Genomic DNA, 24,958 nt, shown 5'->3' with positions numbered 1-24,958 from the left:
CACTCGGTGGACACAGCAGATAGCACGATGTAGCTTTGCTATAGGAAAACACATACACACTCCTGTATTGTAAAAGACCAATTTATAACAAAGTAAAAAAAAAAAATCTGTTATTGACATAGACGGACTGTCATAGTTTTTATAATTATTATCGCACTGTACTCTGTTGAAGTACGTGAATACCTTAAAGCAGTTATATAAAGTAACCATTATAAATGCAACTTCTCGAAATGTGCATAGATAAATATTTACAGAAAATCGGACTTTATCACTAGAAGGCGCTAATAAATACCTGAATGATTCGCTGTTAGTTTCGCTCACAGTATTATTGTTGAGTTCAAACAATTTGTGTTGCTTCGAGCAGTTGGTCGATGTTTAGTTCTATCTTGAACTCTTCTCGTGTACTTGTTTGTTTTTGTTTATTGTTTCCACCGTCAGACGGTTTACCTCGAGCATAAAAGTTAACTATTTGGCTTAAAACGCTTTCCTAGACCTTCCTCAGCGTTATCCGTCGGTCTGTCTGATTTCACATGTGTGTACAGTAAATTGTTAACTAGCTGAGTCAGTTTCCACGTGAAAGAAAAGTTCAATGCCACACGTGGCATGAGAACCTTTGTGACGTGAATATCGTTCGTGTGCTGTAGCTCAAAACAGTAAAAAAGGATGTCTTACGTCTTCACTATGAAACCTGAATTCTTTACTAGTATTCTGTATGTTTTGTTTTAAGTGTCTCAGTTTCTAAAGCTTCTAGTTGTACCATCAACACCTAAAGAAACATCTTATCTCTTAGTAAAATTGTTAAACGACATCTTATACAAATTAAAATGAGTTCCCTCCTTTATAAACCTTCAAACTCAACCTCTTAGTATGTTACAAACCAATCTAACCACTATCAACACTAAATATCAGTTTTCTCCAAGTCTTCATCAAGGATCAGATTAACTACAAAAATTCGCTAGCCTCGTCATTACGTTTAAATTCAGATTTATCTTTATCGACCCTAAACGTAGCTTTTCATTTATGAGTTACCTTTACCGTTATCAAAAGTAAGTCACATGTATCCAGTGATATGTTAGAAGTTAGCATTGCTCTTATACGGCCCGGCATGGCCAAGCGTGTTAAGGCGTGCGACTCGTAATCTGAAGGTCGCGCCAAACATGCTCGCCATTTCAGCTGTGGGGCGTTATAATGTGACGGTCAATCCCACTATTTGTTGGTAAAGAGTAGCCCAAGAGTTGGCGGTGGGTGGTGATGACTAGCTGCCTTCCCTCTAGTCTTACACTGCTAAATTAGGGACGGCTAGCACAGATAGCCCTCTAATAGCTTTGTGCGAAATTCAAAAACAAAACAAACAAACAAAGCTCTTACACTTTCAAATATCGGCGCTTGAACTAATACATTAAGAATTGGATTCACCCTTATAAACACTAACTACCACCCCTTTATTGTTAAAATAAAGTATCAACCTCTCTAGTTATTCTCAAAATTCTAAACATAATCATAACACAGCATAAAAAAGTTGTTCAAAATTAGAAATACGTTTGCGGTTTTACCAATCATTTCACATACAAATATTGTTCACTAATGTTTAATTACAAGAATATGACACTGAGGTATAATATCACGAGAGTATACAAAAGTCGTTTGTATTTTATGAATTCATTCCAAGTTAGATCTCTGATTTGATATCGTTAGTTTGTACTTCGCAGGTTTCTTTCTTACCTCACCACCTTTGGTCTTTCCTACGAAGTACTTGTTTATTTTCCATACATTTATAAGACTTCTGTTTCATCATAAAATAACCAGGTTATTTGCGCCATTTAACTGACGTAACATACAATATGAACATACAACTTTCATATTTTCATGATGTTACAAAACACGTCGATTCTAATAAGATTAGTATTACAGGTCGCGCCATCTACTAAATGATATGCATATTTGACAACATTACGCAATCTGTACAATTGCGTGAAGCTCCCGCTGATTTAGGGACAGATCAGAACTATTATGTTAACTGATTAGAAATACTTAGCAATACATCAGGACTGTTATGGTAACTAATTACTCAGTAATAGATCAGGACTATTATGTTAACTGATCAGACTCACAATTGGATAGGTTTGTGTCATTATATTGATCAATCAGACCCTAATAGATAGGATGGGACTATTATATTAACTGATCAGACTCAATAATGAATTAGGTTGTGACATTTATATTAACTAATCAGACTAACTAATGGATAGACTGGACAGGTATCACTAGGTGTCTAGAAGATTTCTAGAACGGACCCATATGTATCTTCAGAAATTTTTGACGTTTCAATTTGTCGATCATGATTTTCAATTTTTATTTTTCAAGACGCCAACTAGGAATTACGGGCACGGTCAAATAGAATCTGGGAACGTGCCTATTTCTACCCATGCCTCTGCTTCGACACCTCACTATGAAAGGAAATAAAAATTTGATCATTATCAATTTAAAAAACCGACTTCTCTATATCTGGTGATATAGAGGTATATACAACAGTATTGCATTTACCAGAGATAAACTAGTCTTCAGTGAATCATTAAAAATAGTGTTCAGTTTACAAGTGTTTGAATCTCATCAATTACAAATATATAATTACTGCAATTTTAAAACGCAGTGACAGAAGATGTCATTTACGTAAGATACAGCTGTGGCTGACCACAGTGACTGTGTCAATACTAATTGGTGCGACAAAGCCAGTACGACCTATTAGCGTACGTTAAACATCTTGGAAGTATACCGCTTATAATTGCCATGCAGAGTAGGGTAGCAAATACCAAAGGGTGTTAATTTAGTGTTATCTATTAGGCTAAATGTTAGTTTTAGTTACGTCACACATTTTTCGTGATTTTTTGGATATTTTATGTTTTGATAAATATTACACAATGTATATCAGTGGTGTATCTTGGCCGACGGCTGTGAATTATTGCATTATTATTGGCATTAGTTACGTATATTTATAATAATATATAATTCTGCATAAGTAATATTTCTGATAAAACATAGATACCTCTTATGATATTAAGTAACGCCTCCATCAGTATAGTTGTACGTAATTTCTCTGATGATATATATACACATATTTAATATCACCAATACTATGTTAGCATTCTTAAGTACTAACGACAATACAAATGAAACCTATTAAATAATTATTTCTTATAATAATTACGTTTATCTTCATGTAATATTTTTTGTAGTAAATACAATACATTATTATGTTCTTGTTTTTTTACAGTTTCAATTTTTATTAAAATGTAGAAAATTTGTGACTTTATTCAAGAAATGGCTCCCAAAAATGAAAAATCAGAAATCGTCAGTGTAGAAAAATCACAACACCTGATGACCAGTAGGTAAGAAAGTCAGATAAAAAGAACGAACCAGAACGTGGGGAATGGGTAGGAAAACTGGGCTTTATTTTCAGCTGCATAAGCTACGCTGTCAGTCTTGGCAACGTATGGCGATTTCCATACTTGTGTTATGAAAATGGTGGAGGTATGTGTCTTGTGGTTTAATCCAACATAATATACATGAAACCTTTACCTTACTAAATGTTAAATCGATGGTTCTGATGGATTACATGTTGTTGTTTGTTATTTAGGGGCATTTTGTTTCCCTATCTCATCTGTTTAGTCTTGTGTGCTGTTCCTCTATTCTTCCTGGAAGTGGCCATTGGTCAGTACCTCAGCGTTGGTGGTATCGGGGTCTGGAATTTGATTCCTATCTTTAAAGGTAGCTATTGTTGTTTACTTCTAGTGCCTTAGTATTTTTCACCATTTCCGGATATATATAACTCATACTTGTGTCTCAAATATGTCAAAAGTTCGTACATTATGTAATCTATACTTTCAGTAGGAATTGGCTTTGCTTCAATGACCATCGTTTGTCTCTATAATATCCACCACGTGGTGACAATAGCTTGGACTTTATTCTACTTCGTGTTCTCAATGACGACACAACTGCCTAGGGAATCGTGCGGTAATTATGTTAAATGTATTTCTCTGATTCTAGTCAACTGTTTTAATTACTCATTTGTTTAGGATTAACTGTTATAAGCATACAGACACTGGGGGACACTGAATTAAATTAAGAACAATTTAATTTGATAGTATTTTACATGTGGCCGAGAGTGGCCTTGTGGTTAATGTGCCCTTAGTACTTTACATATGGCCGAGAGTGGCTTTGTGGTTAATGTGCCCTTAGTACTTTACATATGGCCGAGAGTGGCCATGTTGTTAATTTGCCTAACTGTTAAACGCAAAGTTATCATAAATCGCATTATACGCTTTTGTACCGTGTGTGTGTTATAAGAGTGACAGTCAGATCCCACTTTTAGAACAAGAATGATGTGTCGAGAATTGTCAGTAGATGATACTACTACTACTTTTCCTCGATTCTGTTATTTAAAAAAAGCCTTTTTATTACTTTGGGTGCAGTACTGAAGCAAAATACACAACATTTCGATTTAATAGCACAGTATACTATAATAATGAACATTTCTACTTGATAGAACCGGTTATTACATAATTACTAATTATGCATTACACTATACTACAGCAATGTTTTGATAACTTTGAACACAATAATTAGGTTTCTAAGCAAAGACAATTCTGAATACTTTTCTCATATCTTCAGTTTTTCCTGACCTTTCTCCACGTGAGGTGAACAACTGCTTTTGTTTATATATATCAGGTAAGTGATTTTAATCTGTTGAAAAGACAGAAGGTAGTCGTTGTACAGAGCCCATCACATATTCTTTTACCAACGAATATATATATAAATGTTATTGTTATTACATTCATATATACATGTTATTGTCATTATATTCAGATTTAAATGTTATTGTTATTATATCAATATACTAGTGTTATTATTATTACATTCATATACGATATAAACACTAGTAAATATTAATGTTAGATGTTACAGGTTGTTGGACAGAACCAATGGCATATTCTTTTACCAACGAATAGTGGGATTAACCGTACATTTTAATGCCCTGACGCTGAAGACAAACACTAACAACCAGGCTGGGCAACAAATAAAACTTCCCATCTAATGAAGCTATAGTTTACGTCTTCAGTGAAAACAGTGTCATTGTTAATCAGTAACTGTCAAGAGACTTTTTTTTTCGTTTATTTGCTATCAAGCTTTAATACTAGTTAATAATTCTTTAATCAAAACGTAACGAAACTAAATTAGTGTTAAATTTAAAGAAGTTAACTCTTTGTAATCAGTATTAATTTATTGTATTAATGTTATTAGGTCTGGGTGACAGCAGGAACGCAAGTGTTTTCACCTTTGGTATTGGTTTCGGTTCCGTCGTAACTCTTGGAAGCTACAACAAGTTTAGCCACAACTTCTTCCGGTAACAAAAAAACAAAATAATTTTTTTATTTTTTTTATTTGATTATTTAACAATGATTCGCACAAAAATGTTCAATATAATAATTTTCTGTACTCTGTATTCGTTATTCTTTCAATAGATATTATTGTACACTTTGAACACATTCATTATTGTTTCTACATCTTTATTTCTAGAGACGGAAATATTCTATGTATTGTTAACCCTGCTACTAGCATATTTGCTGGTACTGTGATATTTTCCGTCCTCGGTCACATCACCTACTTGAAAGGCGACGGGACTGAAGTTGCTGACGTTGTGAAGTCCGGTGAGATAATTCAGTCTTCTTGTGCTTCAATTGTTTATATAAACACTAAAAGTTCTGTTTCTTACCAAATCAACGTATACCAGAATATTTCAGAACAAACTTTATTAATATTTTCTTGAATCTTGGTTCTAAAACATTTAAAATGAAACGTTTATTGGTAAGTTACAGTGTATCAACATCTTAATATAAACTAAGTATTATCAGACACTGACGTGCTGTGTTTTTTACAGAGTACAAACACGGTCTTTGTTCAAATATAATCTAACATGGTGTATTTTCTTCAGGTCCAGGGTTTGCTTTCCTTGTTTATCCAGAAGTTGTTCTACAGTTGCCACCTCCCCCTTTATGGTCAATTGTGTTCTTCCTCATTCTGTTAATTCAGATAATATGTTGACGTGTGTTATTTGATAGCCAGGTGAGCATATAATACGTTGATGTGTGTTATTTGATAGCCAGGTGAGCATATAGTATGTTGATGTGTGTTATTTGATAGCCAGGTGAGCATATAATATGTTGATGTGTGTTAATTGATAGCCAGGTGAACATATAATATGTTGATGTGTGTTAATTGATAGCCAGGTGAGCATATAATATGCTGACGTGTGTTATTTGATAGCCAGGTGAGCATATAATACGTTGATGTGTGTTATTTGACAGCCGGGTGAGCATATAGTATGTTGATGTGTGTTATTTGACAGCCGGGTGAGCATATAGTATGTTGATGTGTGTTATTTGACAGCCGGGTGAGCATATAATATGTTGATGTGTGTTATTTGACAGCCAGGTACATATTTTATATTCTCATTTTCATTTAATGACATAAATATTCTTTTAAAATGGGAAAATTTTCAGAGCTCAAAATACTTTTGTAGACTATATTTTTTAATTTACGCGTTTGTGTTATTGTTTGTCTGGAGGGAGTTTTCACGTTTTAACTGTTTCAACAATTGAATATTTAATAAGTCTGTGACGTTTGCACTTAATTACTGAGTTAATGAGTTTATTAGTTTGAGAAACACTATGAGAAAAAGATTAACAAGTAACTGACAGTTTAGTGTTATTATAAATTAGACCTGTCTTTGGTATATATAAGGTTAGTACATGAAATCTGTGGAACTAGTAATGGGAGAAATAATACAGTCCATTGTTATTAAATGTGTTGACCTTCATTGTTTTACCAAACGAAACCTGCGCAGTTGCAGAGGCTTATGAAACAATACTGTTAACAGTGTCAGAAGCTAAGGAAAATTCTGATCTAAGAATCGTATGTGCATGATATGTATATAAATTAAACATGAAAAGTTATGCAATCTGAACTACAAATGACTATAAAGAGGAAGAGTTTTCAAACTGTCTTATCATAGTTGTAACACTGTAGTAAATCACACTGTTTATATAGTACTTTAAAATATTCAATAATCTTAGTAAAGTCCAAAAGAAGACAGCTGGATATTTCACTAAATGTCTGTCAGACCACTGAAAGTTGACTGACTATAAAAAAACAAACACTGTTGTAAAATATCTCAAAGTGTTATTAACATGATATGGTGGAATCACTTACAACAAAATGGTACAAATACACTGGTACTAAACTAAGAACAATAAAGTCCACATTTTAAGTAAGTTACCGTGATCTAACGATTCGCAGCAATTATGTGATAACTGTTAAAAACAGAATCAGATGTTCGTAGTTACAACAGAACTTCATTTCAGTGTATGTACGGTTAAAAACACAAGAAATTTGACAATATTAACAACAAAAGGTATATTATAGTTATAGTAAGACACAACTCACTTTAATATCATTAGTGGAAGTATGTGTGGAAATGAAACAAGAAGAATTACATGTATTTAAATGACTGAATGCGTGTTTTTCAGTAGTTGTGGATGTCTTAACAACACTCATTGTAAGTATGCAACATCGATATCATATTGATCACTCAGTTTGACATAGTATACATTACATTAAAGTGAAATGTTTTTAACTACACTAAATATTAATCATAAACGTAATATGAATGAGAAATTAATTCAATTTTGAACCAGATACAGATATTCACAGAAATTAAATATGAGAATGGTTGTAATTATTTTATAACAGTAATTTTGCATTAACATTAATAATGTACTATTAATTCCATTATATTTTAGTTACTTCTTGCAATATATATGTAGGTATAAATAAACTTGTAGGAAGTGAAAGTTTAACATTAAGAGCAGATCCTTGTTATTAATGGTTATATACTGATGCTGTATGATACTAACTACTATAAAGTAAAAAAAACTTTAAACATACGAACCGTTGTTAGTGAATCAGATTTTAATGTCTCTTCAGGTTTGTCATCATTCACGATTGTCTTAACGCGTGTCTTTAATTTAGTTTTATCAGAACCTGAAGCAGACTTGCTCAGGTTTTCTGTTCTTTCTGTTTTCTTTTCTACTGAGTGATTTTCATTTATTGTCTGTAAGATGGTTGGTTCTGTTTGGTTTTCCTTTAACACCATATTAGTTTCTCCTTTATTAAACTTATTTGTCGGGGCCTTCTCACACTCAGGGATCATTGAAACAGCTTCCAAAATGTCTAATTCCCTGGGGGGTGATCTTTTCAGTAACAAGCTCTTGGTCTTCTAGCTTTGTATAGGCAAAAACACCACAAGACCCGAGGACGCGGTTTTTAAGGGCATTCCATTTGCTCCGGGCTTTTTCATTCACGTTGCAGAAGCAACAAAGAAAGCTAAACAATAATGAAATAATAATAAATAAAAACGCGATTTATTTATTTCAATTTTCTATATAAACAATACCATTAAAGATCAATTCTAAATAGCTGTGTTTTTTGTTGGTTTTTTTCGTTAACAAACAGATCTACAAAAAACACTTGATAAATCACCATACAGAAGTTTGGTGAGAAGTGTTAACTGTAACTGAAAAGTTATTTTACCTCATTTGTAAGGTTAATTAAACATATTCAGCTTTACTAAGTTCATATTGGTGTTTTTACAAATTAACTACCAAAGGGGCACTGAACACACTTGACATTTTCAAATATCTAACCCTACAATTCAATTAAAATTCAATTCAATTACGAGTCAATGTAGCATGTTCTGAAGAAATAAATAATGACTACGACCAAATAAATATAAACGTTCTGAACGTAAGGAACAAAACTGAAGGAACTCAGTGCCAATCCTGTTCACTTGATCTCCCACAACATATGTTTTCATTCTGTTTGCAAACAAACTTAATCTGTATGAGGTTTGAGTGTTGGCTTACTTATAAGTTAACCAGACATCAAACATCACGAATCAGTTTCATCAGTAGCAGGGAGGGTCTATCCTTGAACCATTCATATGAGGTAGCTTTCATGTAGTTTGAACTCATTCAATTGGATTATTTTAACTCGTGACTTGTCAACCAGACAGCTATGCTAAGATAAACATCAAAATAAGATATCTGCTGTGTGTTTCAAAGGATATATGTTGGCAACGACTTAGCTTGAAATAGAAACTGAGACCCTCTTTATTCAACTTATAGTGACATCTAAAGGTTCGCTATTCCTATTCTTTTTATCAACGAGATATTGCCAAAGACTATATCTTCCTACACACCATAAAGAGTCTGAACTCAGCAATAACACTAATACGACAATACTTACATTGCTCAAAAGCCTACATACGTCTTTCCAATATTTGGGGTGTATATACAAAAGATATATTAGCAGCTTTTTTCATACAAATTAGTCTTTCTGTACGTGATTAACTAATAGTTATTTTTACTTCCAAAATTAACACATTATCAGTAAATTCTTTGAGATTAATATATTTAGATGTGGTTGCAATTTAACCACTACAATCACAAGTTGCAGAGTGTTTTATGACTATGACCAGTAAACGATGGATAACATGAATTCATTTCATTTACAGATCTGAAAAACGTTTGGGATTAGTTCAAGCACAAACACATCACAAATGTGTTAGACCTGTAGCCCTTCGTAAATACTACGTAATGCACATAATGGGAAATATTCAACCTGCGAAACAAGTTAATATACATGTTATACCCAGCTCTAATGTGTATGCCTAAAACATGCTTTATTTTAATAAGGTTTTCAACTCCAAGCACTTCTTGAGCTTAGTGGAAAAGCTTGAAGGTGAATGAGACAACTAAGGTACTTTCTACAGGGGTTTCAACATTGTGTTGGTATGGACATAAGATGTAGTTGCTGCTAGGTTTGGTACCAAAATAGTGTTGGCCAATGATTACAATTACCATGGTGTCCCTCCTATCAGCTCTCAGTACTGAGCTGTGGCTTTGTTTGAACTGCTGCGAAATACACCAATCTACCACCGTCTATATATCAAGGTAAAGAACATGATGAGATCTGGGTTCTAGTAAAACAGAGGTTCATTATCACTATGAACCATGTTTCAAAGATTGTGTTTAACAATAAAACATACATTGAATAGCACATGGTAGTAAGGATGAAATTAGTTAAAACACATGTAATGCTTATTCTGCAGTCATAATCGCCACAATCACAAAAATTAAGTGATTAAGTATGGATCAACAAAGTCCATGCCCCCTTCTTTAAATGTTATCATATGAGGCCCAATATTTCATAGCCGTTGGCAGTTCTCATGGATTTACCCGATGGACATACTATATATGATATTCAGGTGTTTGTTTTGCACACCCTATGAGATCGATGTCACATTGTCCCTAAAATGAGACATTTACATCTTTCTAGACCTCATGCAATTAATGTGCATAACCTCTAAAACGAGTAATTAACAAGTCCGCATATCCCACATTGCTACTACTGTGTGACTACTGAAATAAGTGAAAACTCTATGCACCCATTGCAGAGAGTGTATCATGTCCCTAAAATGAAGAGTCCAGCACTCTATTTTTCATCTAAATTCCCCTAATAAAACGTAAAATCATGACCCCTGCTTGTTTCTCAACATTTAACTTTTACCTAAATTAAGTATTAATTATTCTAAATGTTGTAACAACGTTCATGTAAGTTTTAGACATCACTGTTATTGAAGGACACCAACGTTTATTATTACACAAATATTCAACAATAGGCTGTTCCTCTGTGAGATTTGGAAAAGTTTCAAAGTTTTACCTTTAAACAGTACATTAATTAGTAAATGTTTTATTATATTTTGAGACTGAAATATTTATTGTGTAATAAGTAACGTTGGTTTCACTTAATAACCGTGTTCGAAGATGTAGAAACACAGATTAACATAAGCGAAGTTTCACCCACACTCTTGCATATCAAGTTCTGTGATAAAATAAGGGCAACTAAATGCCAGAAACTAAACTTTTCCTTATTAGTAGCAATAAAAGTAAAATCTTTAGCAAGAGAATTGCCGCGAGTCAGCGTAGAAAGTAATAATTCAAAAAGTACTTTGATAAACAATGCAAGTTAATTTAAAACTTGGTATTATTCAACATTAACTGGTATTATAACAAACATTACTTAAGTTAATTAACGTATCACATTTGTCATAATATAAATACTAGATTAATCCCCACCTTTATCAACTTATTTAAGATATTCATCTCTGACGAGCTGTAAATAATGCGTCAATGTTTGTTTAATGAATACGCTTTGCATTATTATATGGAACACCAGAATGTAATAAAATAAATTATAGTTCTTGTATTCCAACAGGTTGGCTAAATGAGATTTCTATTTATGCTAAGCTGGCATTCGTTTACCTTATATCTGAAAACAATAGATACTGGAAAAATGTGCATGTGGTGGAGCTTCACACAGTGAAATGACGTCACATTCCACCTATAAGTAAATATCTACCCTTCAGTGCAGTCAGATGTCTCACGTAAGTAACTAGTGTTATAACATTATACAAAACAATGATATCGCATGCATAAACATGGTGTTTTCTTATATTGGTTTGTTTCATGCAAAACACATAACCTAATATGTTTTGTACAGTTAAAAATCAGTTATTACTTAATACTGTAACAATTTCAAGGATTATTTGACTAATTTACTCCTTTTAAACTTACGACTGCAAACTGAAGTACATTACACTCACAATTAATGTCTACAATGACAGATGCGACTCCTGGTGAGGTAAGGTTAGTATTCGAAGCTTGACAGGTAAACTTAGCCATAAGATCTTTTCGTGTTAATTCTTGGAGAGTAAAATCGTTTCGAACAACTTGGTCTTCAGTAATTTGGAAACTTTTGTCCAATAGTACAGAATTTCTCCACCAGGTAACGAGTATCGGAAAATTCCCTGAATATAAACAAAAAAATATCTTAGCAGTTTTATGGTATTTAAAGAACAGGAACAAGAAATATCATTGAAATACAAAATTCTAGCTGTCAAAAAATGAACAATTTAAAATCAAGATGAATCAATATATTAATATATATTGATAATATATAACAATATATTACTGATAATCTATAAAGTACAATAAACAGCACATTCCAATAATAACTTTTAACATTCATATTTTTGTATTAGTTTTCGAATTCATTATAAAAAATATTTTTGATGTTTGAATTATTTGCTTGAGTTTTATTGTTTCCTTACGAGTTTTATCCATGAAGAAAACTAAACAAAGCAGATTGTTCTTATTTAATTCACAAAAGTGAAATATATATGTAAAAACGGCTCGTTTGGGTTGAGAAAATATTTTACGTAGAGGAGCGAACAACGTTTCGACCTTCTTCGGTCATTGTCAGGTTCACAAAGAAAGAAAGAAGTAACTGACCGGAAGCTGACCATATGTTTGAAGGGGGTTGTGTAACTGAGAGTCGGAATGCAGAGGGCATGCTTAGATGTTTGAATATATAATTTTATGTTATTTATTTTATTATTTTTAATATAGGTATAAAGGTCTTCCTTTGCATTGGTTTATTTTAGGCTTGAGTTGTTGCATAAGTAAGGCTTCTTTAGTTTTACGTTTGTTTCTTTATTTAGTATTTGAGTGTTTTCTATGGTTATGTTGGGTTTATTTGACTTGCAGTGTTCAAAAACGTGTGAAGGTGACTTTTTATGTTCTTTGAATCTGGTTTCCATTTTTCTACTTGCTTCTCCCACATAGAAATCGTGGCAGTTATCACATTGTATTTTATAATTAATGTTGGTGTGGTGTTTGTCAGTGTAGTTTTACATAGTATAGACTTCAGTTTTGTGCCTGGTTTTTGAATAAATTTGGTATTAACTGGAATGTCATATTGTGTTACTAGTTTTAGCCAAATGTTGGTTATTTGTCTGCTGATGTCGAAAATATATGGTATGCAGCAGTATATGGTTTAGTGATTTTTTGATTCGTGAGATATATTTGCTTTTGTTACTTGATTTTGCTTTCTGTCTAGGTGTGTGCGTAAAATGTTTTCTACGGTTTGTGGAGGAAACTTATTGATGTTGATGAAGTATTGTTTTATTTTGTCTAATTCATCGTCAATTTTATCTGGTGAGCATAGTTTTATAGCTGTGTTTATTTGTTTTTTAGTATGTTGAGTTTTTGTTTGTTTCATGTGCTGAGACCCAATTCATCCAACTGTGTCTGGATATGAAGGCCAAAAGGAACAATGGCAGATCATCTGTTCTGAAAAAGTATGGCCCACTAGGAAGGAAAATAACTCCAGGTGGGATGCTGTGGTAAAGATTGAAGTTTCATAGCATACAGGAAAGACAGTTGCAATCAGCAGAGGTGCAAAGAAGGTGCCATCAACTTGTATGCTGCATTAAATCAGAGATTAACGGACTTATACAACGAAACATAAACCAAATCAACACTAGGAATGACAGAGACAAAAAGATCTGCCACAACAAAAACTAAAAAACTAAGATGCAAACAACATAAAAGACACCACGAAAAACTGTTGACCAACCTCATAATTAACATATCCGACCGACAATTAAACGCAGACGAGATACATCTACTTAAAAAGGACTCAACTTGCAATAACACCCAGGTACATTCCAACCTTAGAAGATCTAGTCAGGAGAGTTGCGATCAGTGGTGGGATTCAGGGGGTTCGCAGGGGTTCGCGCGAACCCGTTCTTAAAAATTTTTGAGCTTAGCGAACCCGTTGATGGCTTCAATTATACCGTCGAATTGTTGATGTCGTGGAAACTGATTGCGTCACACTTCATCACACATTTCGACAAGAAAGATTTAATGAGAAAATCACAGACCGTATTATTGACAAAGTTCGTCAAGTGAATGCAGTCAGTTTCTTAATTGTCCATACGTTGAACCCCATCTCGTCGATGTAGATGACACGGGGTGCGCGAAGTGCCGTCTCCATGAACCACAGGGCATAGTCTTTCCTTTCAGCCTTCACGTCAGGCCGATTTCTGTCGGCTGGGGCGGCTTGCAGTTTCTTCAGAGTGAAAAGCATTCCATGACAAATTTTCCCCAGATGTTGTGGGGTGACAGAAGGCTTATCTGGAAACTGTCTCCGGAGCTCAGCACCACAGATAATAGATAAAGTAGATAGCCACACTTCTCCCATTTGCATGTCGGCGCGTGTGACCGTTTTCCTATTACCATTCCCGCTACGGGGGAAAATCGATAGAGTAAGTAACTCGCTTGCTTGCGCTGCAGTCATGTCGGCTTATGCACGAGTCATCATAAGCGTGCATTCGTTTAAGCCCCATTCATAAGTTAAAGAAGATCGTATAGTAGGCCTACATGTCTTCACATCAACGTAATAAGTAGATTTAATCATTTCCATACTTAGAGCTGAAATAGAGCACTTAGTTTGAATAAATTAAGACGTACTATATTAAGGCACTGAAAGGGCCTGAAGACCGAAGAATACCAAAGAGTGGCAAAGAACAAGGTCACTGTGAACCGCGCGCGGGCTACGCAACACCCCATAACTGCGGAGGTGACGTAGGCTTTTGTCCTTGTGCACTGACCGGCGAACAGGAGTGTGCTCTCCGCAGAGACCTTGAGAACAATAAAGAGTCACGTCCGGCAGGGAATCTGAGGAGGGAACGTCACAAGTGTGATTGAAACAATGGTCAGGTCACTCTAGCCTCAAAAGTTTGTTTATTGCTTCTCGCAAAACTTCATGTAAAAATTTACCAGAAACTCCGTTAACAAGAAAATACGCAAGAGGCAATTTCCAATACGACTTAATCCCTACAGCTGAAGTTGAGGTGCACCTTTTCTTGATAGGCGGTTGCTGAAGACGGTCAGGGAAGTCAAAAATGCTGGGAACGGCGTTTCCATGCAGTCTTTTTCGCGATAATATAGAAAAAGAACAATCTGAATCGATAAAGCAGTCAGACTCAAAATATTTCGAACAGAGGACAGCCGATTTGGAAGGATTAAAATTTTCCCGCCGTGTGGCTAAAATCCATTTTGTACGTAATTCATGATCTGATGGAAACCGGTGAAAAGAAATTTCTGATCCCTTCACACGATAATTTCGGCAGTTAAACGCATTGCACGTTCTTCGATTTGTCCTCGAGGTTCGTTCAGAATTTACATTAGCCATTCTATTCAATCAATAAAAAATAAGAGTGGAGACGACGCAGATGATGCACGAATGACGTGAAGACCACAGAATGAATTCTACATTCAAGTGATTTACTTGTAAGTACGAAGGAAACACATGGGCAGACACATGTCGGTTGCAGCCGCTTGTGGCAAGCGTTACTTACTCTATCGATTTTCCCCATCATCAACTTTCTCAATAGAATTTTGGTCACAACGCGGAAGTCAGTCTGGCTATCTACATTATCTATTATCTATGCTCAGCACTCAACTTTGTCAGCTTATTCATCTCGTCATAATGCTTTTTCGGAATGCGCGCAGCTAGCTGTCTGACTGATGGCTGGCAAATCACAATTCAGCTAGTGTGACGTGGCATCGAATAGAATGCTTCTGTTGTTAGTCGATGTTCGACGTGTCTTTAGCCATCTTTGAAACAGTATTTACTTTAACGGACGAAGGGTCTAACTATGATTGATTTCTCGTTTCATTTGTATATAATCAAGTCCCTTGAAATTTGACTCATTTATTCTCGAATACTTTTCGTGGAAGCATCATAAAGTAAGTGAATTTCTATTTAAATTGTGTTTTCAATCCATACGTAAAGTTCAATTAATTAGTTCAACCCAATTAAGTTCAATTAAATTGTCCTAAGGCGGGAATTATAAACTACAGTTTCACTCAGCTGTAGCACATCTTTTATTTCGGAACAAAGAAAGGTAATTTATTATTTTCTTTTCAACTTTTCTGTGTCTAATTCCATTTATAACTGTATTGTTTAACTATCAGTCTAATTTAGTTTTAAATTATGTTTCAATATTTACGCCTCACTCTGTAAAAGAAAGTAATTTAACATAAAGACCTTACATAAGTTTTATAGTGAAGGTCTTAAAATACTTTTCATTTCAGTGCTCGGACGTCGGACCCTAAAATGAAGAGACAAAAGGATATGGATAGCTTTTTCGTAAAGTTCCTAGAACCGAACCTTTAAAGCAAGATGCAAATGACGATGAAACAAAGTTAATTTTACGGCATTATTCTAATGAAAGTTGTACTGCGAATGTCGCTGAAGGTAAATGTGAAGAAGTTGAAACACTCGATCTTCCAGATTGCTGGAGTATAGAACAGTATATGAACTTCAAGGAAAAGTACGATGGGTTGATTGTTCGTAGTAAAATGTTGGATGTGATATATGTTCCAAATTTTATTTTAAATTAGTGAACATGAAAGGAATTCACATGTCACAAGAATGGGTCACTTGCAGTGTTCAACCTTCTGGAAGAGATAAAAAAATTCAACAAGCTTCCCTAAGAAAGAAGATGAATAAACACTTTTCATCAAAAGCTCACAGCATTTGTATTACGCACCGAAAAGATCGTGCTAATAATTCGATTGAGAAATGCATTGACAAATTGAACAGCAAGTATGTGGATTCTACTAATAGAGTTTTTAATACAATCTACAGTCTAGCAAAAAGAAATCGTCCCTTTTCTGATGTCAAAGATGAGATTCAGCTTCAAATGAAAAATGGAGTAGATTTGGGTATTGGACTCCATTCTCGAAAACTGCTGTGAAAATAACAGATCACATTGCAAATGAGATAAGGAAAGAGGTATTCACAAAAATTATTGAACAGAAATTAAAGATCTGTGTCATCATTGATGAAAGTTCAACCATATCCAGTAAGCCCGTACTCGTTACTTTCTTAAAGATTGAAGACTGCTATATATCTCCAACTATTTTTTTGGATTTGGTCGAATTGAATGGACGAGGAGCAGAAACAATATACACGTCATTGTTGAACAGTTTGCACCGTGCCGGATTCGATAATGAATATTTGAAAACTAATTTGATTGCTTTCTGTTCAGATGGGGCAAGCGTAATGCTTGGCCGTAATTCTGGAGTGGGCGCTCGATTTAAAAGCAATTTCCCCAATATTATCATTTGGCATTGCCTAAATCATCGATTACAACTTATTTTGGATGATTCTGTCAGAGAAGTAGAACAAGTGAATCACTTCAAAATATTCATGGATAAAATCTACACAATCTTTCACCAATCAAACAAAAACCAAATGGACCTTTTCAAAATTTCAGAAGAACTTGGCCATCAAATTCTGAAGATAGGAAGAGTTTTGGGACCAAGATGGGCTGCTTGCAGTTTGAGATCTGCACTTGCTGTATGGCGTGTTTATCCAGCATTGTACAGATATTTCTCTAGTGACACGAAATTTTCAGGAATGGCTGCGCGTCTTGGCAATACATATTTCTTTCATGACTTGGCACTGATGATAGATATACTGACAGAAATTTCTTTACTTTCTGATGCCCTTCAAGCTAGATGTTTAACCTTGTCAAGAGCTGAGAAACTGATAAAGAGATCTATTAAGGCTTTTGAAATACTGAAAGAAGGTATTGGAAGATTTGAAAAGAAATCGACGATAGAATTTCTTCTGATGAATTTAAGGATATCCATTTTATCAAAAATAATAGATTTGTTAGACTTCCTCGTAACAATTTACTTGATGTAATAATCGAAAATATGAAAAAAGGCTGATGGACTGCGATCATTTAATATCCAAGAACAATGACCGGGAAGCTGACAACAAACTTCATGAATTGCTGAACTTGCTGGAACCAAATACTTGGAATATTCAGGAAATTGTTGTCCCATGGAAAGCTGCGGAAGAAAAGTTGAATGGCTTCTGTAAAATATTTCATCACAACATTCCCATTAATGATTTTCGTGATTATGTGGAAAATGTCCTGAAAGATTTTAATAATCCTGTAATTCCTGAGAGTATACAAAAGGCGAAAACCATTATGAATACGATTGCCATCAGTTCTGCAGAGGCAGAAAGAGGGTTTTCAAGAATGAATATTATATACTCAGATAAAAGAAGCCGCCTCACAGTAGAAAATGTCAGAAACCTATTGACGATTAATCTTATTGGCCTTCCTTTCGATTTATGGGATGCTACTCCTTTTGTTAAAACATGGCTTCGCAACAATCACAGTGCAGATGATAATAGAGTGAAACAGAAAAAAACGGACAAATATGATGACAATCAATTGACTATTTGGAAATTTTTAAAATGAAATAAATAAAAGATTTTAAAGCACTTTTTCCATTATTTTCCTTTTCAAATGATGTATCAGTATAGACTTCCGGAAAAGTAAGAGAACCCGTTATTATTGAGGCCTTCCCTTGAGAGAACCCCTTCTTAAAATTTTTGAATCCCACCACTGGTTGCGATACTTTCTATAGAAAACAAAAACAATAAACAACAGAAAGAAGACAACTTCGGCAATACGATTGACATCCAACAGCCAAACTTCTCGGAAAAAGTTAAACATTTATATTTTCCAGAAACACCTAAAAACAACATTTTAAACGATTTTTTCAAAGAATTTTCTCACAAAACCATCAACATAATTTCATAAAACAGAAAGCTAAAAAACAATCTTACAAAAAGCGACATTAATTCCATTAAAAACCTAAAATAAGACAAAAACAAAAATTCTAAAAGCAGATAAAGGTAACGCTATAGTCATAATGAACACAAACGAATACATCCAAATAATGAAGAGCATCCTATCAGACACTAAGAAATTTAAACCTATAAACATAAATCTAGCAAAGACACACGAAACTAAACAAAATACCACTAAGAATGAAAAATGCCAACACAATTTCACAAACACCTTATTCCTACCTACACAAAACCGCCTCACACACATCACAAATACATGGCATCACCAAACCTCATAAACCAGATTGTCCACTACGACCAATAATGTCCACATATTAATCGTTTAATTACAATCTTGGTAAACACATAGCATGGGCATTCTCAAAATATGTAACATCAGTCAGCTCATTCATCAAAGACTCTTTTCATTTCAAATCTAACCTTAATCAACTTAATCATAAAGCTTTAGTGGCCACTTTGGATGTTATATCTCTCTTTGCAGAAGTCCAAACCGCTGAAGCCTGCAAGATAGCCTTAGAACTCTATATCCGAGACCCTAACCCATCAATAAACATTCCCAGCAACCAATTAGCAACCATCATAGAATTCACCACGATGAAGACAAATTTCATGTTAAACAACCAAAACTATATACAAACAAATGGCCTAAGCATGGGCAATCCAGTATCACCAGTTCTAGCCAATATTTTTATGACACAAGTCGAAACACAAGCAATTAACACAGCATTACATCCACCACTATACTGGTACAGATATGTAGATGACACGGTTGCGGGATACAAATCTACAGAACACATACTTAATTTTTTCAATCACATTAACTCTATACATCCCAACATTAACTTCACATGTGAACAGGAAGAAAACAATCAAATATCATTTCTTAACCTCAAAATTACAAGAACCGACACACAATTCAAAACAGAAATCCACCGAAAAATCACCCATACTGGACTATACATTCCTTGGGACTCAGCACATGAAACAAGATAAAATTACCGATGAATTAGACAAAATAAAACAATGCTTCATCAACATCAATAAGTTTCCTCCACAAACCGTAGAAAACATTACACGCACACACCTAGACAGAAAGCAAAATCAACCAACAAAAGTAAATATATCTCACGAATCAAAAAAATCACGAAACCATATACTGCTGCATACCATATATTCCTGACATTTGGCTAAAACTAGTGAGAAAATATGGCATTCCAGTTAATACCAAATTTATTCAAAAACCAGGCAGAACACTGAGGTCTATACTGTGTAAAAACTGCACTGACAAACAAGTAGAAAAATGGAAATCAGATTCAAAGAACATAAAAAGTCTCCTTTACACGTTTTTGAACACTGCAAGTCAAATAAACACAACATAACCATAGAAAACACCCAAATACTAAATAAAGAAACAAACACAAACAAACGCAAAATTAAAGAAGCCTTATTTATTCAACAAATTAAGCCCAAATTAAACCAATACAAAGGAACACCTTTATACCTATATCAAGAATATAATAAATAATAAAATAAATATTATAAAATTATATATTGAAACACCTAGCACGCCCTCTAGATTCCGACACTCAGTTACATAACCCCCTTCAAACATATGGTCAGCTTCCGGTCAGTTAACTCTTTCTTTGTGAACCTGACGATGACCGAAGAAGGTGGAAACGTTGTTCGCTCCTCTATTTAAAAAGGCCCGGCATGGCCAAGCGCGTTAAGGCGTGCGACTCATAATCCGAGGGTCGCGGGTTCACGCTCACGTCGCGCCGAACATGCTCGCCCTCCCAGCCGTGGGGGCGTAAAAATTGTACGGTCAATCCCACTATTCGTTGGTAAAAGAGTACCCCAAGAGTTGGCGGTGGGTGGTGATGACTAGCTGCCTTCCCTCTAGTCTTACACTGCTAAATTAGGGACGGCTAGCACAGATAGCCCTCGAGTAGCTTTGTGCGAAATTCCAAAAAACAAACAAACCTCTACGTAAAATATTTTCTCAACCCGAACAAGCCGTTTTTACATGTATATTTTTCTCTGCAAGTGGGTTTTCTTGACATCACTGAAAAATGAAACGTTACCTAGTTGTATACAATCTTTTCCGAACATATTGATAATAATGATATTGTTTCAATTTACATGTAATATTATTCATAACTCTGTAAAAAAAACTGTTTAATTAATATATGCAATAAGGTGAAATCATAATTTGAAACTGTTTTAAGCTCATGAATACAAAAAAACAAACAAAAGAAGTAGTAAAACCATCAGTAAAAAGTGGTTGACATTTTTATCTTGTTCTCCAACAAGAAAAATAAAACAACTCGATATGATTATACATGTCCCTGTGTCAGTATTGGTAATACATATTTTCAACTGTTTCTAGGAATACCAGTTCATATGATAATACACGTACAAACTGTATTGTTTTTTAGCATGGCTTGTTTGTTTGTTTTTTGGAATTTCGCACAAAGCTACTCGAGGGCTATCTGTGCTAGCCGTCCCTGATATAGCAGTGTAAGACTAGACGGAAGGCAGCTAGTCATCACTACCCACCACCAACTCTTGAACTACTCTTTTACCAACGAATAGTGGGATTGACTGTAACATTATAACGCTCCCACGGTTAGGAGGGTGAGCATGTTTGGCGCGACGCGGGCACGAACCCGCGACCCTCGGATTACGAGTCGCAAGCCTTACGCGCTTGGCCACGCCGGGCTTGAAAGGGAATGCATGTTTGTTGTACTTGGGATTCGAACCCACGACCCTCGGATTACGACTCCATTACTGTAACCACCTGGCCATGCCGGGCCCAGCATGGCCTGTCCTCCGACTATTTGCAGAAAAACAAGTCGATATGAAAATAGATGTTAACGGTGCCAGTTTTAGTCTGTTATGCTCTCCGATTGTTTATAAAAAATAAGTCTTAAACATGTGCCTAATTAGTTTTGAAATTCCCTGTTGTTTTATTATTTATCATTGACAATACTAGTGACTTCAAGTTGTTGTCATTTATTGTTTACATCGTTTTAACACGCAGCCGTCATTAGTTTGACAGAAAGTTTGGGTAGTTCTAATAAGTATAATACTCTGAAAACGTGTTTGTTTTCATAATGAGCTCAGTACCGTCAAATACTTTTCTCACGTCAAGTATTTTCTGCTTATTATTTGTGCCCTCGAAATTTGTGCTCTTTGTAATTTCGAAAACTGGGGTCAAGATATAGTATTTTGTAATTTGAAACCAAGTAATAACTTAGTTTACTCACTTTTAGCTTATTTATCAAGCAGAATAAAATAACCATCATTTTAAGTGTAAAAGTAAACACAACTTTACTGTTGTAAAATTGAGGCCATTGCTGTAACAATAATGGCTTATAGGTTTAAAACTGATCACATTTTACATGTAATTCGTTGTCTTAACATATTTGAAGGAAAGTAGTTTTAACAAATCTATTGTCCTTAAACATCAAAATTTATTTAACATTTTCAAATGTTAGAAATTTCAAACTACTTTTAAAATTATGGAATTTAAACAACTTATTTATTCCCAATAATTTATATGTACCAAATTAATAAGAACAAATAATTCTATTTGCTTTTAGAACTTACCAGTACCAGAGATACAAGTGAGAAACAGTCTGGAACCTTCGTTATACGGCCCAATTTTCCCGTATACAGGTGTATTGGTATTACCGAGAATAGTAACATCCTTTGACGCAACTGCATAATAAGATGTTTCTCATACAGATTAAACTTTCAATGAAATCCATCAAACGTTAATAAAAGTTTTTAATTTCTAATGATATTTTAAACGTTTGTTTGATTTCGAATTTCGCGCAAAGCTACTCGAGGGCTATCTGTGCAAGCTGTTCCTAATTTAGAAGTGTAAGACTAAAGGGAAGGCAGCAAACTCTTAAACTACTCTTTTACCAACGAATAGTGGGATTGATCGTCACATTATAACGCCCTCGCGGCTGAAAGGGCGAGCATGTTCGGTGCGACCAGAATTCGAACCCGTGACAATCGGTTTACGAGTCGAACGCCTTAACGCGCTTGGCCATGCCGGGCCAAAAATGATATTTTAAACGTGAAAATAGTCAAAGTTATAAGGTTAAGAAAAGGTAGTACGAGAAATATGAGCTATCGTTTAATTGTGGCAAAATATTTCTGATAAAAAACAACAGCATATAGTCATATCAGTTATAACTTTACACCTTCACGAACTGATTGCGTCTTGATAATAAATTATATCAAGGTTTGGATTGGGGACGGAAAAGGTTTAATGACAATAAGATTTGTTTGTAAAGACTTAACAAGAATTTCATGGAAATTCTGACACTTCCCTAAAGTAGAGAAAATAATTAGTTTATTTCATCTTCCTTAACACAGCAACAAAAACGCCTTCAAACGTATAACTGGCCCCTTGGAGTGGATGGGAGAATTGTAATGAAACTAGGTAACGTGATAAAACTAAAACCGTTTATTTTGTATTTTTGCCGAAGGTCTAACGAACACCGGTTCTAAAGAAGGCCAAAACAAATTTGCTGAAACAGTAGTGATTAATAGAGTATATATATATATATACGAACCTAATTTTAATTTATTGGTTCTTTTCTTTTAGAGCTATGACACTCACATATTTAAAGCAAGATATTGATGTACTTATAAAAGAATGTTGGATTCATTGCTTAAGTTGTAAGTCTGATAAGCAGTTCTAAATAGAAAACTTTTTTCCTAGTCTTCAAATACGAGCTACGAATACACAAGAGTGAATGCGGTATAAAGGAAAAGTTATGTCTTTCTTTACTTAACATATTTTCTACAAAATTCTACATATTTAGTAAACCTAGCAATTCTACAAAATCTATATTTTCATGTTACGTAACATTTCCTCCACAGAGATCTTTGTTTTATACGATTTCAAATGAAGTGTTCGTATAATTCCCTGCAGTATTAAACTATACACTTACCAATAACATCCAGCGTCATAAAGTCGTTCAGGGTTCGTCCGTACCGAAAATCAACCCTGCAACTATAATCTCCTTCATCATCTTTCTCTACACGGTTGATGATTAATACAGACTGTTGTTCGCTCACGTTGAAGTAGGCCCTTTGTCCAAGTAACTCACCAGTGAAATATTTGGCGTTCTTCAAGGGCCCTCTTCTGGAATCCATACTTATAATAGGAGCATTGATTCCTCTCTTGTACCATAGCACCAGAGATACGGAGTCGTCTTCTGAAGGAAGACTGATATTACAAGATATATGAGCAGATTCACCCAAGACGGCTTGGTACATAGGAGCTGCAAAAACTGATGAAATTTAACAGTATTAACTTCGGGCGTTAATATGTGTACGAGGACATTAGGCGTGCTCGCAGCAGCAGTCAGCTAGACAGTTCTTAAGTAAGCTGCATCATATGAGGAAGGAAAAAAGTTGCTCATTGCGAACCGTCGATAAAATTTTTAATTTTCGTCCAGATAGAAAACTCAGTATTGTTAACAAGTTTGTATTTTTTTCTAATTATTTGTACCAAACGTTATTATAAGTTGTGTTGTTCTTTGTACATTAAAATATATTTGTGTTAAGAAAGAAAACTGTGAACCTTGTTGACAAATAATATTAATTTGATACATATCGACATTCAATTTACTTCCAAATGTGAATTTAGATTCCAGGCTACTTGATATCGTAATATCTGGCATAATAAATAGGAAACTCGACTGGGATAAATTTGTATTATTTTGTCGAATATTGTAATTAAGTTCTTTAATAAAATTCTATCTTTATTATCTTACACACAAACATAACATTCCACTTCTATAAAATTCTAGAGAGTGACAATCATTATTATATTATTAACAAGCGTAATGCCACCCCCTAGTACAGCGATATGTCTTCGGATTTACAACGCAAAATCACGGATTCGATTCCCCGCGGTGGGCTCAGCAGATAGCCCGCGTGGCTTTGCTATAAGAAAACACACACAAGCGTAATATTTTCGACCTGTACATTTTTTATGGTGTAGTGAAACAATAATTATTATTTTATCGACAGACGTTTCATAATTCTTCAGAAAACTGGGTGATGTAATAATCTGTATTATATTATTTTATTCTTTTACAACATGCAACTGGATGCCAAACGTTATTCTCTTTGATAAGTGCATTATTGTTCTATATAATTTTATGATGTTAACAACCTTTGTCATATTTTCCTTTTGTACAGTTGTAAGGTATGACGTTGTTTATTATCT

General features: G+C 34.5%; 1 protein-coding gene, 1 long non-coding RNA gene and 1 pseudogene across 2 annotated transcripts; 2 read left to right on the top strand and 1 right to left on the bottom strand.

Moving 5' to 3' along the window:
• The first annotated feature begins 5,326 nt into the window (after positions 1-5,326).
• LOC143243120 (uncharacterized) lies at positions 5,327-6,147 on the top strand. The gene is made up of 3 exons (XR_013023918.1): positions 5,327-5,401; positions 5,575-5,705; positions 5,990-6,147. It is a non-coding gene; the product is annotated as an uncharacterized LOC143243120 (long non-coding RNA).
• Positions 6,148-16,432: 10,285 nt separating this feature from the next.
• On the top strand, positions 16,433-17,739 carry LOC143242261 (E3 SUMO-protein ligase KIAA1586 pseudogene; annotated as a pseudogene).
• Positions 17,740-18,432: 693 nt separating this feature from the next.
• Positions 18,433-24,256, bottom strand: LOC143242260 (uncharacterized). Its single transcript, XM_076485630.1, has 3 exons — positions 23,673-24,256; positions 22,312-22,422; positions 18,433-18,470 (listed from the first exon to the last, which is right to left on the bottom strand). The coding sequence occupies exons 1-3, from the start codon at positions 23,998-24,000 to the stop codon at positions 18,433-18,435; spliced, it is 477 nt and encodes a 158-aa protein (XP_076341745.1). The 5' UTR covers positions 24,001-24,256.
• Positions 24,257-24,958: the final 702 nt, after the last annotated feature.

This window comes from Tachypleus tridentatus, unplaced genomic scaffold (genome assembly GCF_004210375.1).
Source record: "Tachypleus tridentatus isolate NWPU-2018 unplaced genomic scaffold, ASM421037v1 Hic_cluster_2, whole genome shotgun sequence".
NCBI classification, from domain to species: domain Eukaryota; kingdom Metazoa; phylum Arthropoda; class Merostomata; order Xiphosura; family Limulidae; genus Tachypleus; species Tachypleus tridentatus.
Note: the sequence above shows the minus strand (reverse complement) of the source record. Positions and strands in the feature narration are given on the sequence as shown.

Excerpts from the sequence above, each read along its gene's own strand:
- LOC143242260 (XM_076485630.1), bottom strand. The coding sequence starts at position 24,000 with ATGTACCAAGCCGTCTTGGGTGAATCTGCTCATATATCTTGTAATATC. Across the intron at positions 22,423-23,672 it reads TATGACGCTGGATGTTATTG|TTGCGTCAAAGGATGTTACT; the intron begins GTAAGTGTATAG and ends CTTATTATGCAG. Across the intron at positions 18,471-22,311 it reads CACTTGTATCTCTGGTACTG|AAAGTATCGCAACCAGTGGT; the intron begins GTAAGTTCTAAA and ends TGTTTTCTATAG.